This window comes from Quercus lobata, chromosome 11 (genome assembly GCF_001633185.2).
Source record: "Quercus lobata isolate SW786 chromosome 11, ValleyOak3.0 Primary Assembly, whole genome shotgun sequence".
In the NCBI taxonomy this organism is placed as follows: Eukaryota; Viridiplantae; Streptophyta; class Magnoliopsida; order Fagales; family Fagaceae; genus Quercus; species Quercus lobata.
In genome coordinates, this window is record NC_044914.1 from 21356834 (window position 1) to 21371692 (window position 14859).

The 14859-nt window shown below is 33.3% G+C and overlaps 2 protein-coding genes across 2 annotated transcripts; one reads left to right on the plus strand and one right to left on the minus strand.

Annotated features, from left to right (window-relative positions):
- The first annotated feature begins 922 nt into the window (after positions 1-922).
- LOC115966242 lies at positions 923-4597 on the plus strand. The gene is made up of 2 exons (XM_031085495.1): positions 923-1883; positions 4094-4597. Exons 1-2 carry the CDS (start codon positions 1097-1099, stop codon positions 4438-4440), a joined length of 1134 nt encoding a protein of 377 aa, XP_030941355.1. The 5' UTR covers positions 923-1096; the 3' UTR covers positions 4441-4597.
- A 17-nt stretch (positions 4598-4614) lies between these two features.
- On the minus strand, positions 4615-5229 carry LOC115966563. Its single transcript, XM_031085775.1, has one exon. The coding sequence runs from the start codon at positions 5227-5229 to the stop codon at positions 4615-4617; it is 615 nt and encodes a 204-aa protein (XP_030941635.1).
- Positions 5230-14859: the final 9630 nt, after the last annotated feature.

Consider the following 14859-nt stretch of genomic DNA (forward strand, 5'->3'; position numbering starts at 1 on the left):
TTTGGTTATTTTATGGGTTTTATGAGGTATTTTGGTAATTTTTGGGTATTTTGGTAATTTTAAGGTTTCGGGGATATTTTGGTCATTTTTTTGGGTTTCGAGAGTATTTTAGTCATTTTTTTGGTTCAGGGTATTTTGGTAATTTTTTGGTTTTCGAGGGCATTTTGGTAAAATTTTGGGTTTGGGGGGGTATTTTGGTCATTTTTTGGATTTTGGGGGTATTTTGGTAATTTTTGAAGATTTTAGAGTACTTTGGTCATTTTTACTTTAGTAGTATTTTGGTAATTTTGATAATTGGGTAATTGGGTGAGTTGGGGTTTACCCATTATAATTGGGTTGGGTTGAATTTGGGTTAGAAACAATTAGTTAAATAAGTTCTAATAGGTAAATGAGTTTCATATATCCAACCTAATTATGTCTACCCCAAACCCACCTATTTGACACTCCTAGCAATCACTTACCAGTTTTACCACACCTACTCGTGGTTCCACTCTTTCTTTTTATCCTCACAATCAATACCACACCTCCACACACTTGGCCTTATCCATATCTCTTATTTCTTTTCATTTTCCTCTCTTTCTCTCTTGATTCTCTTTTATCTCTTTCTAATTTCTTTTCCTTTGCTAGGCCAAATTTTACCCTCGTGGATCTTCTTTCTCCCATCTCTTCTTCTCTCATGTTTCTAATGCACAAATGGCCTTCCACGCCGTTAATGGTTAAAGGATTAAATTGGACATTTTAAAGAAGTTTTGGATGCTTTTAGCATTATCCTAAACCTCATGGTACGTTACCGTATTTTACCAAAAAAAAAAACAAATTAAAATCTAAATAAATAAAAGGAAAATTAATTGTGGTCTTCACGCAACTGTCTTTCTATAAGAACACAGGCACACAGCCACCAAACAGTTGTGCACTTGTACCCCACATCTCTTTCAAATAAATAGCATTAGAAATCTCAATCTCAGTTCCTTACAACCAGGCCACATCTCACCACCTATCCATCAACAATCCCACAGCCAATATCACTCCTTCAGTCCTTAAATTCATAAGCATATTCACTGATTCACACAAACCCACATCGACCAAAAACAATCATATGGGCATGATGGAAGGTTCTTCGCCGACCACCATGGCTCCTCTTCTCCTCCGAAATCTGTTGACCACTCTATTCATCTATGCCGATAAATCCGTTGTCAACATAGCCGAAAAATACAAACTCCTCGAACTCATTCGCTACACTTTAATCGCTGCCTTCCTTTTCCTTCTTCGTATTCTTCCTTCTTTCTTTCCTTCCCTCCTCAACCCTATTCCCCAAAACCCTACTACAAAGACGACTGACAATAACTACGTGCCCACAGGCGATTCGGGTATTTCTCGAGCACTTTCACAGCTTCTGTCCATAGTTAATGACATCCCAGTTAGCTCTAGAAAGTATGAAGTTGTTCGATCTTTAGCAGAGAAGCTTCTTGATGAGAATAATAGGGAAGGTTCAGAGGCTTTACGTGAAGTCAACCGTAAGGTACTTTCATTGGCTTTTGATAGGACTCTTACTCAGCTTGAAGCCGCTGTGGTTGAGCAAGGGGGTCACGAGGACCGAGCTGGGGATGGCGGCTCTGGTTCTGGACCGGTCGAGTATAGTTTAAGCTGGGTTTTGAAGGTGGTTCGGAGGTTCGGGATTAGTAAGAAGAGCCCGGTTGGGATGAACGGGTTGGAGCCTTGTTCGGGTGAGAAACTGGCGGCTGAGTTGTTGTGGTTGGCTCAGAAGTTGGTGGCTTGTGGCTGCGCGGAGGAAGCTGTTTCCAAGTGGGCGGTGGCGTCGAATTTGGCTTGGTTGGGTCTTTGGGCTCAGCCTCGGCTACAAGGTTCCCTTGTAAAGATCTCAGGTATATTATTTTTATTCTCTTTCTAAAATTTCTAGAATATGATTAATATGCTTTGCCTGAATTAGATTATCGGAGTTTACTGTTATTGTCTTATTGGTTCATTGTACTTAAAATAAATCCAACACAAATATGTCTAAAATAGTAAAGTTTTAAAATGCTATATGAAAGACAAAAGTTTGTTATAAGAGTGATTTTGGAAAGTGCCTTTTGCCGTGTTTTTCAATGAGTGTGTTTTTTTTCTTTTGGTTGTTATGTACTGTTTACAAGACTCTTAACTATTTTATTTTTTTTGGTAAAAATAATTTTAAAATTGAGTCTCATAGTATTATTTATATTTTTAAAAATTATTTTGTTATAGTGTTTTCAATTCTCAACAATAAACAGTATCTAAACAAATCCTAAGTCTTAAATATATTACATTAAAATATTTAATTAAATTAAAAACACAAATATGCATTGTCATCTCAACAACTATGCTTAAGTATATATTTTTTTGTCCTATATAAATGAAAGTAGATGAATATAATTTAAAATAGATCTATATAAATTAAAGTACACGAATATAATTTAAAATAAATCCCGACAAACGAATCAAAAGTGAATGCAGGAATGAGCTTCAACCCTACTCTGATAGGGATATAAAGCAAATATGTTAATGTTTGGGGATAAAAGTAAAGCTTTAGAACTATACAGTGTAATTTTCAAATTAATTAATTATGGCTGAATGTACCAAGTGAGTACCCACAGTAATTAGCTAGGCTATACTGACACGATTCTCAAAAAATAAAAGGAGTTATACTAACGTAAGTAAAAAGAAAAAAAAGTTAAGTACGTATAAAAGTAATTGACAATCAATTATAGCTTATTACATTAGTTTATTATACTTAATATTAAAATTAGTTGTAAAGATTTTTGTTGTAATGTTATTAAATCTGTTAATACTCCCACTAAGAGTGAAGAGAATGAAAAATTAATAATTGAATTGATAAATCAAATTCAAAATCCTGAATTACAAAAAGAATATTTAGATAAGTTTAAGAAAAATTTGATACTTGCGTAAAAATATTCGAGCATGTAAATTTAAAATTGATTAGATTACAAATACAGAAGATATGCGAGGGACATATACAAGTCTAAGATTATTATTTAGTATTGTTCTGACGGCTCTTGCGAGAGAATATGCTTCTTCGATGACTTATTCGTATGGGTATTATTGGTGCGTAAATTTATGTGTCACTTGGGACAAAGTCTATGTAATGCTTGAGGATTGGTTTGGTCATTAGTTTGGTGGTCCTTGTTCAACTGCTTTCCGGACATGTTTATGAATTGTATTTGTCTTCAACTCTTCATGTATTGTAGTACCTTTACTCGATCAGGATTATTTAATCAGACCTTAATTATTTTCTCATCATCAGGCATGGAAGTGAAGATTAGTTCTAATTTGGGATTTATTTATTTTAAGTACAAGTTTTAATAGGGATCGGCGGCTATTGCCATCTTGATTTGACTTTTCAACCAAGGAAGATTGTTAGAAAATTGAAAATTCCACTAGATTTGGGGTGCACGACATTCTAATTACAATTATACGGTATACACGGTTTTAAGGTTCCTTCCTTCATTCTCAATCTTTTTCCACCAATGCAACACATTAGATGAAAGCAATGCCAACTTTGTTAAAACTTGGACCATATCGTTTAAAGTTAAAAAAAAAAAAAAAAAAAAAAAAAAAAAAAAAAAAAAAAAAAAAAAAAAAAATCAAAGATTGGGCATGAGATGTGACTGTGCTTAATTAAAATACATTTTCATCTCATAAGAAAAAAGTAACATAGTTGAATTTTAAGAGGAAAACCTAAAAAACAGTATTACCTAAATATTGCCCATAGTTTAATGGTAAGATGTATCACATATTTACTATGCGTAGAGTTCATTCAATTTCAAGTTGTTGTTATAAAGAGACTAATTGTGATGTCCAAATTGATTTTTTTTTTTTTTTTTTTTGTCAAATTGACGTTTAGGAATACTATACAAACTAAAATTGATGAGTTGTCAATTATACAAATAGTAATTCAACTTTTTATTTATCATGATGTTGACATAGATCCCCCTCAAAAAAAAAAAAAAAATGATGTTGACATAGATCTGTCGCCTCGCCCACTCTTCTTGAAATAGATACCTAAGGTTTGAAATACTAAACTATCTAATTATTGCAGCATTCTTGTTCAAGCAAGCCAAAAATTTGGGACTCTATGAAATTGAAGAAAGCAAGAAAGAGCAACGAAGGCAAACAAAGAAGAAGATGCTCTTATCATGGCTACCATTGCTATGTAGAGCAAGCAATGGCACAGATGTGCCAATTCTAAGCATGAGTGAAAGAGTTGAGCTGGAGAGAGTGTTGGAAGAGAGCATAGAGATGCTGGAACAAGAGGAGGACCAAGAGCAGGTTTTGTCTTTGTGGCTTCACCATTTCACACATTGCCCCTCCTCCGATTGGCCCAACCTCCATGCCTCCTATACTCGCTGGTGTAATGCTTCTCGGAAGCTCTTAGTCCTCCAATGAAAAAAAAGAACTCATATTCTGAATAGATGATTATTATTTATTTTAACTAGGAATAGATAATTATTTTTGGCATGGTCAATTTTTACTTTTAATTGGTAAGAATTGAAGTGTAGCTATGTAAAAAGTATTGGACTATTTTTTTTTTTTTTTTGAGAAAGAACTTATGAAATTTCATTAACGTAAATGAGTTACATCCAATTGTAAAAATTGAACAATATGGGATAGAACATCTTCCATCCAAACTTGAAAATCTGGTATGCGTAAAGCATATTTGGCCAGATTATGAGCTACACTATTGCCATTTCTCTTAACATGAGAATACAATACTCTTCTAAATTTTTTTCCATACTCTTTCACATCTTCAACCAACAGACCCCACGGCAGTAAGTTTTGTTCTTGTGCCTTCAACGCTTGAATTAAGTTCAACGCATCACCTTCAAGGACAATATTTTGGAAGCCAAGCTCTTGTGTGAAGGACAGAGCCTTCAATGCAGCCAAAGCTTCCATATCTTCTGCCTTAAACAGTTGATTTAGTTTCTCTGCACAAGATGCCAAAACAGCACCCTCCGAGTCTCGAATCACTACTCCCACACTAGACAGCCTTGAGGATTCGGCATTTGCTCCATCAAAGTTTATTTTAACAAAACCGTTTGGCGGTGCCGTCCATCTATTTCCCCCCCTGCCGCTACACCCCACTTGTACTTCTAAAACTTGCAAATCAGCTCTGTATTGCACCAGACTAGTCCGTGCATTTGCATCAACTTGATGAAGCGGGCTGGACTGCAACATTAACCGTGCTTTGTTCCTCTGGTTCCATACTCCCTATGCCGTAAAAGCTAGAAGTTCCAGGGATTTACCTTCATCTGTCATCCATAGTAGCAGCTCCTTGATAGTGACAAAGCCGACCTCATACCGGAATCCCCACATACTTTGATCTGACCACACCACATCCAGTTCCTGGCATAACCATAATGCGTGAAGCGGGTCCTCCACAACACTTTTACACCCCTCACACGTTGGGTCTTCAAGGATCTTTCTTCGCATCAAAGCTTGTTTGGTTGGCAAAGCATAACAGCAAGCTCTCCAAAGAAAATTTTTTACCTTTGGGGGAGCTCGCATCTCCCAAATTTTTTTCCACATCCGCTTCTCACAGATTGGTGGTGTTTGCAGATTTGATTCCATCTCCGCCTCCTGTTTAAGAAATCTATAACCCGACTTACAAGAGTAATTTCCTGTTGGAGAATACGACCAATAAAGAGTATCCTCTGCTGCATTACGGCTGAGTGAGATTTTCTTTATTAAGTCTGCATCTTCAGTCACAAACAACCCATCCACCAACTCTTCATTCCACCTTCTTGTGATTGGATCAAAGAGAGTAGCTACTGTATGATCCTCAAAGTTCTCCAAGGGACAAATCGGCAGTTGCGTTGGGTGTTTTCTTGGCAACCAACGTTGCTGCCAAATGTTTATTTTTTCTCCATTACCTATCCTCCATAAAGCCCCTCTTTGAATGATGTCTCTACCTTTAAGGATACTTTTCCAAGCATATGACCCCATCTTAGAGTCGATAGCCTCCATAATTGTTGAATTTGGGAAGAAACGAGCCTCAAATACTTTGTAAAAAAGTGATGATTTATCATGCAATAGCCTCCAAGCTTGCTTTGCAAAGAGTGAGTCATTGAACATAGCAAGATCTCGAAAGCCCATACCTCCAATAGTTTTCAATTTTGTCATTTCCTCCCATTTAACCCAATGGATTTTTCTTCGATCACCTCTTTGGCCTTACCAAAATTTCTTGATTAGAGACTCAATCTCATTGCACAAACCCAATGGCAATTTGAAACACCCCATAGTGTAGGTAGGGATGGCTTGTATGACTGCCTTTAGGAGTACTTCTCTCCCCGCTTGCGAAAGCAATTTAGCTTCCCACCCTTGAAGCTTCCGCCATACCTTCTCTTTTATGTAATTAAAACTTTCTTTTTTACCTTTTCTAACCAAGGAGGGCAGCCCAAGGTATTTTTCATAGTGCAAGATTTCAGGGACTCCAATGGCCACCTTGATTCCATGCTTCTCCTCCTTTGGTACAGACTTATTAAAGAACAGTGAGGTTTTACTTCTATTCATTTTTTGTCCTGAAGCTTCCTCATACTCCTTAAGTATATTCAAAACCTTCCCACACTCCTCCATTGTTGCCCTGCAAAAAATCAAACTATCATCTGCAAAGAGCAGATGCGTTAGTTTTGGACCCCTCCTACAAAGGGAGTATCCATGGATTTCACCTTGTAAATCTGTCTTTTTAATTAAGCCATTCAATCCTTCCGTACAAAGAAGAAATAGGAAAGGAGAGAGTGGGTCTCCTTGCCTAATTCCCCTTGTAGGAAAAATCATCCCACATGGATCACCATTCACCAACACCGAATATGATACAGTTTTCACATAACCTATTACAAGATTTATCCACCTCTCCCTAAAACCCGTCTTTCTCATTACCCCCTCCAAATACGACCACTCCACCCTATCATACGCTTTACTCATATCTAATTTTAATGCCATATACCCATAGTTACCTCCCCTAAAGTTTTGTAAGCTGTGTAAGGTTTCAAAGGCCACCAGAATATTGTCAGAAATCAAACGACCTTTAGTGAATGCTAATTGGTGTTCAGTGATAATGGATGAAAGAATTTTTTAAGGCAATTTGCAAGAACTTTAGAGTAGATTTTGTAAAGGACATTACAAAGACTAATGGGGCGAAACTGGTGGGGAAATTCAGGGGAGTGTAATTTCGGCACAAGAGTAATAAAAGTATGGTTCAGATTGGTTGGTATTGTACCTGAATTTAACCAAGACAGAATGGAAGAGGCGACATCCTGGTTAACCATGCTCCAAAAATGTTGGTAGAAGAGCGGGGGCATACCATCCGGGCCAGGAGCTTTGAGGGGCGCCATTTGTTTGAGGGCAATGGCAACTTCACTTGCCTCAAACTCACGACACAAGTCACCATTCATCTCCTCATCTATCAGTGGTGGAATACAATCCAAAGCCCCAGTGGATACAATCCCCTCTGAAGCAGTAAATAGAGACTTGAAATAGTTGACCATAACTTCACCAATCTCTTCCTGTCTGGTTCTCCATACTCCTGCCTCATCTCTGATACCCTGCAATGAATTTTTCCGGAATCTCCTAGTAGCACAACAATGGAAATATTTAGAGTTTTTGTCCCCTTCATTAGCCCATAGGATTCTAGACCTTTGAGCCCACATCGTGGCTTCCCTATCCTGCATCACCTCAATTTCTTTTTTAATTTGCCTGACCCTAAAATTATTTCCACTCACCATGGCTACCCTTTCTTCTTTAGCTAGGGATTTTTTCAATCGGTTCAACTCCATCCTAACATCACCAAAAACATTTTTTTCCCATATCCCTAAAATTATTGGACTATCTTTTGGTAGGCTGTATATATCTTCTACTTAATTATATAAACAAATAATGTGCATAGTCTATTGATCAAACAATGATCCCATGACAAAAAAATAGAAAATTTAAAATTAATAACTTTCAGTGAAGAACATTTAGAAGAGTTACGAAAGAAACAAGAAGTAAAGAAAGAAGAAATTTATAAATTGTCAGAAATCAAAATTTTCCCCGCAAGAGTTTTCGTACAATTTAGAGAAAATACCATGGCAAAACTATCTTTCAAGTGATGGATTAATAAATCTTAGTTTATTTGATAAAAACTAAAATTGCTAGATGGAAGAAAAAAAATACCCTTAAATACATAAAAGCTATGAAATGGGTATAGTTAGGTTCTGACTTAAGTACTGTTGAAAATAATTGAACCAGTGGTGATATTGGAAGGATAGGTCTTAGAGTCTAATTTTGTGTTCTGTGTCAATTCAATTTCTTAATTTTGATGCAAGTGTTTATTACTCATTGCAAAAATTGAGGAAAATAAATAGGCGTAAATGCACTTTTATTCCCTATATTTTGACTCTATTTCTATTTTGATTCTTATTTTTTTATTTTACCACTTTTAGTTTTTAAAATGAAAAATTCATTCCATTTTGGTTCCTTTCACAATCTCCCTAACAGAAATATCCTATGGAAGTGTACTATTGGCTCACTAAACACTGACGTGATTAATAAAATAATATTAAAAAATTTATTTGGCATTTAATAAATGCCACGTTAGCATTTTAATTAAAACAAATTAAAATATTTTTTCTCAATTTTCATTTGAATTGAAATAAAATCAACAATGAAAATTTTGTAGCATCTCTCAAATTTTCATATTCACTAACGTCTAATGCTCATCATCCCCTTCTTCTACTCTATCCTTATTTCTCCTCCACTTCTTTCTCTCCCAAGATTTTACAAACCCATATTTGGAGCTTTCACAACTGTCAAAGCTATGGCAGATTGGCATTGTAGACCTTATGGTGGCAGATCGGACCTTGTGACTCTTCCCAAAGTTACAGAAAACTTCATGTGGACTAGATCTATTAAATAAATGAGAGTAAAATGGGGGTAGGATGGGATTGGTTACAGTATTTGCTCCTTAGGGCCTGGCTCGGGTATCCATGAGTGGGTTGAGGCATGAATCTTGTCCAGCCACCGAAAAGAGAAAAATACATCTACAATTTTGAATCTCAATACTACCTTTTTGAGAATATATGGGAATCAATGATAGTGTAACGTGATGGTTTTGTCCTAAATTTTCAATGAACATACATGTGGCAAGAACGTCCAAAATAATTCCATGAGAAAGTTCTGGGTAATTGCTGCTGTCCATGAGATTCGTCTAGGATTTTTTTATTTTATTTTATTTTATTATTTTTTTTTTTCAGTGGGTTTTGGGGCTGTTTCTAAGTACTTTTTGGTGGCTTTTCTGTAGATTTTTTTATGAGTATTTGAGTTTTTTTATTTTTTTATATGAAGAGGGTAGAGATGTGAGAGGAGAAATCTTAGGACCTGTTTGGTTAAATGAGTGGAAAAGTGGGAGGATAAAAAAGTGAAAGGATAGAAAAAATTTTAATTAATTTTTTTTTTTTTGTTTGGTTGGGAGTAGAAAAGTGAAAGGATAGAAAAATGTGTTTGTATAAATTTACTCATATACCCTTATTATAAAATGAAGCCCTATTAAAACAAGAAGAGTGACAAAAAAAAAAAAAAATCACCCAAATCTATTAGGAAATAAAAAACCATATCTAGAAAAAAAAATCATGTCTAAAAAAAAACCAAAAACAAAAAACAAAAAATCACAAAGAAAGCAAACGAGAAAAAGAAAAGTAAAAAAAAAAAAGAAGAGCAACTGGACGAAGCTGCCCAGGAAATCAAAAGAAAAAGAAAAAAGAAAAAAAAGGAAGAGGCAATGGCCAAAAAAAAGAAAAAAAAAAAGAAAAGGGCAAAGGCAACGTATAGACCAGACGAGGACTAGACAAAAAGAAAAAGAAAAAGGAGCAACGGATTGGACAGGCCCATGTGTAAGTGTTCATTGGCATTTTTTTCATTTATCTATTAAATTCCTCTCACTCAATTTTCTTTTTATTTTGGAGAGAAAATATTTTGGTAGGTCCAGAGAGAAAACACCCGGACCTCACCAATTTTTTTCCCTCCCCTCCTTCCAAACAAACACCTACCAAAAAAGTTTTCCTTCCTATTTTCTCTCCAAAATTTTTCATCCATCCTATTTTACCTCCAAACAAACACACCCTTAAAGACTGAGAGTTTTTTTTTTTTTTTTGGTTTTTTTTTAGTGGAGTTTTTGCTGGTTTTGGTGGTGTTTGGTTGGATGTTTTTGCTGGTAATTTGTGTTTATCTTGTCGGTAAATTTATTTTTTTATGGGTTTGTGTTCCTGTGATTAAATTTTAAGGATTTGTATTCTTTCTTATTCATGTTTAAAATGAAACTACATCTGAATTCTTGTGTATTTTGGGTTCTAATTTTTTTTTTGTTTTTTTATTTTGTTAAAATTGATAAATTAATTTTAAAAAATCAAAAGTTGATGTGGATGCTAATGTGTCTTTTTTAATCATTATTTTATGCTGATGTGACATTTTTTAATACTCCCTCCGTCCTAGTTTGTTTGTCCTCTATTTCATGTTGGGATATCCCAAAATATTGTCCTATTTCTAAAAATAAAAGTCATTAATTTACTAATGTTCCTATTATACTCCTACTTTATTTTCAAAATTATTTGAAAAGAAAACTAACAAATATTTAAAAAATCAATCTAATTGAGGCACATTTTTAGTTGTCTCATTAAGAATAACTATTTTTTTAAAAGAAAGATGATAAATTTATTTAAAAGTAGTTTTGTAAACTTATACATTTTTATAAAACAGACAAGACAATAAATGATAATTACTTAAAAAGTTTAACTTTTTTAACAGGATAAACAAATTGAGACGGAATGAGTATTATTTTATGAGTAATGCTACAGACACAATCTATTTTATAACATTTTTACAAAATGTTGATGTGACTAACCTCTTATTAGTTTTTATTTAGGCCCATTATTAATATCATTTTTTCATTTACCAATAATCATTTACCACATTAGCAGTTTGTAAAATTTTTTGTAAAATAGTTTGTATTTCTAGTATTATTCTTATTTTATTGGTTACATCAATATTTAATGTGCCAACAGTACACTTTATCTACTATGTAGGATATTTTTGTTAGTGAGATGATGATAGGGACCAAAATAAAATGTGTTTTTCATTTTAGTGACCAAAATAGAAATAAGATTAAAACGTAGGGACCAAAGTGCATTTACGCCAAATAAATATCAGTCATTCTTCATCCATTACTTTGAAATTCGGTGGATTTATTAATTTTGAAAGACCTTTATTTATGGTGATCACGTTTGGATCGTAATATTAATTTTTACTCATTAATCGTGTATCACCCATCCAACCCAAGAAGGCACCATGTGAGCCGCACTGCCAAATAAATCAAAATAGAGTCTAGTCTGGACAATCTAGACTCTGGTAGAAGGCACCATGTGAGCCGCACTGCCTAAGTCTATCCCAATCAACGAGAGTGACACATTGATGCAGTCCCTCCGTTCAACACCATCTAGTACGTCTCATTCTGTCAGCATCTCTCCCTTTCTTACTCATTTCTCTACTTTACTCTTATTTCTTTAATTTCTCCCTATCTAGCTGGATGATTTGGAATAAGCGGAATGAGGCTCGTTTCGGTACTCTACGACCTGATCCCTTTTCTAGCCATGTCTGCTGCAGCCCATGCTTTAGAATATTTGAAAGCTAATTATGGAGTTTTGTCTTGAGGAATAGTTAGGTAGTCTTGTTTTTTCTTTGGCATTCCTTGTTGTAACTTATTTGTTTATAGTTGCTGTTTTGTTGGTGAAGAGAAAGTTATCTAGCTAGTACAAGTTTAGTATGCATGATTGTTTTTTGATGCTGCATTACTTTGTATAAACTTATTCTTTCTTTGAATAAATTTCTGCCGTTTATTTCCCAAAAAAAAAAAAAAAAAACTCTTTAATCTTTACCTACCTTCTTTTTTTTTTGAGAAAATAATCTTTACCTACTTATGTGTTGAATGGTTGACAGTTTGTACTGTTATCATTGTGATTTTTTCCTTTTCTTTTTTTTTTTAAAAATTTTTATTTTTACATAAAGGAAAATCGGACCTAAGAATATTGCATTGAGAATAACAAAAGTCAAATGCTTGTACAATGCTATCGGTATTTTGTCTTTTATTTTTATTTTTAATTTTAATTTTTTTGACATTATGAATAGTGTCTACTTGAGCATTTCTTTTCTAGTCATGTTTGCTGCAGCCCATACTTTAGAATATTTAGAAGCTAATTATGGAGTTTTGTCTTGAGAAATAGTTAGATAGTCTTGTTTTTTCTTTGACATTCCTTGCTGTAACTTATTTATTTATAGTTGTTGTTTTGTTGGTGAAGAGAAAGTTATGTAGCTAGTACAAGTTTAGCATGCATGGTTGTTTTCTGATGCTGCATTACTTTGTATAAATTTCTGCCGTATTTAAATTTCTGCCGTTTATTTCCAAAAAAAAAAAAAAAAAAAAAAAACTCTTTAATCTTTACCTACTTATGTGTTGAATGGTTGACAGTTTGTACTGTTATCATTGTGATTTTTTGCTCTTTTTTTTTAATTTTTTTTTTTTTTTTTTACATAAAGGAAAATCAGACCTAAGAATATTGCATTGAGAATAACAAAAGTCAAATGCTTGTACAATGCTATCAGTATTTTGTCTTTTATTTATTTATTTTTTTTAAATTTTTTTGACATTATGAATAGTGTCTACTTGTGCATCTCTTTTCTAGCCATGTCTGCTGCAGCCCATGTTTTAGAATATTTGGAAGCTAATTATGGAATTTTGTCTTGAGGAATAGTTAGATAGTCTTGTTTTTTCTTTGGCATTTCTTGCTGTAACTTATTTGTTTATAGTTGTTGTTTTGTTGGTGAAGAGAAAGTTATGTAGCTAGTACAAGTTTAGCATGCATGGTTGTTTTTTGATGCTGCATTACTTTGTATAAACTTATTCTTTCTTTGAATAAATTTCTGCCGTTTATTTCCAAAAAAAAAAAAACTCTTTAATCTTTACCTACGTATGTGTTGAATGGTTGACAGTTTGTACTGTTATCATTGTGATTTTTTCCTCTTTTTTTTTTTTTTTTTTTTTTTTTTTTTTTTTTTTTTTTAATTTTTAATTTTTACATAAAGGAAAATCGGACCTAAGAATATTGCATTGAGAATAACAAAAGTCAAATGCTTGTACAATGCTATCGGTATTTTGTCTTTTATTTTTATTTTTATTTTTAATTTCTTTGACATTATGAATAGTGTCTACTTGAGCATCTCTTTTTATTTTTTTAGAATAACACTATTTATAGAAATTAGGGAGGTAAATGAACCAAGCTGACTAGCTAGGTCAAGTTTTAAAAAATTCAGGCTTGTTTATTTCATCTTATTTCGAACACAAGTCGAGCTCAAGCTCATTACTAAACAATATTAAATATTCAAACTTGGTTCATATGCCTATTAAGCAAGCTCGAGCTTGTTCGCGAGCTATTTGGACACATATAAATGTGTAGTATTATTAATAGTTAATTGAGCCATCATGTTCACGAGTTTCTTCACGAACACATTATTATGTTTAATCTTGACTTGTTTAATAATCGAGCATAAAGTTGGACATGAGTCTTGCTTGTTTACTAAATAAAAGAACATAAACAAACTTTTTCTCAAGTTGAGTTGAGTTGAGTTGTTCATAAAGAACTTGATTCGTTTACGGTCTTAATAGAAGTTATGACTTATATCAGTACACGTATTATAGAAAAATAACCATCATTGTTTTCACATGGACCCTTCATTTTTTTTTCCCTAAAACTCAAATCAGTTATATCCGTACTCGTATTATAGAAAAATAACCATATTGTAGCCAACCAAACTCAAAATTCATTCACATCAGGTCATACAAAGTTTTGTAAAAATACATCGTTGCTACTATAACCATGTAAATTTATACCAGTATTACTCATTTTGCATTTTATTTTTTATTCTTTCTTTTTTTCTTTCTTTATATATATATATATATATATATAAATATCTATCTATCTATCTATCTTGAGAATGAAGGAAGAGAGTGGATGATTGTTGTTGTATGTGAAAAAAGAGAGCCAATTAAAAAAATCAAGAAAAATTGATTTTTTAAAAAAAATGTAGTGTAAAATAAATAATTTGATGTGAGGTTTTTGAAAAGTGAGTAAGTAAAATAGAAAAAGTAAGTTCTTATTGTAAAATAGATAGAAATTTTTGCATGAGCTAATTTGAATGCTCTCATAATTGATCATATAAAAGTTGTGACATAAATTTTTTTACTGTACAAGTAATTATTCAATGTATCAAGAGTACAATAAATGCGTATTCCCCCTCTCATATAATATTGTAGTTTACTAATTAAATTTATGGTTAGTTCTATTGTTCAAGTGAAAGAGGGGAGAACGAATTTATTGTGCTACCAAAACATTGAATAATTATATTATCCTTAAACTAGTGCATTGCATAATGAGAGTTAATGAGTTATTATTAGGGGGTGTGCAGCGAACTTGCCTACCCACCAAAACTGACTCGATCCAACTCAACCCGTCAGGTTAGGTCAGTTTTTAAGGGTTGGTGGGTTGGGTTGGATTATGAATTTTTTTTAACAATAGGTCGGATTGGGTTTGGATCATAAGATTCACAAATCTGTGTAACTCGACCCAATCCACCTATATTTAATATATTTAAAATTTAAAAAATATTATATAATTCTGTTATTTACTTTTTTTTGCCACTCTTTTGAAATAAAACCCAAACCCTAAGTTCTCCTTGTATAGTTTTTGTTTGTTTGGTGTTATGCTAATAATTATTTAGTTATAA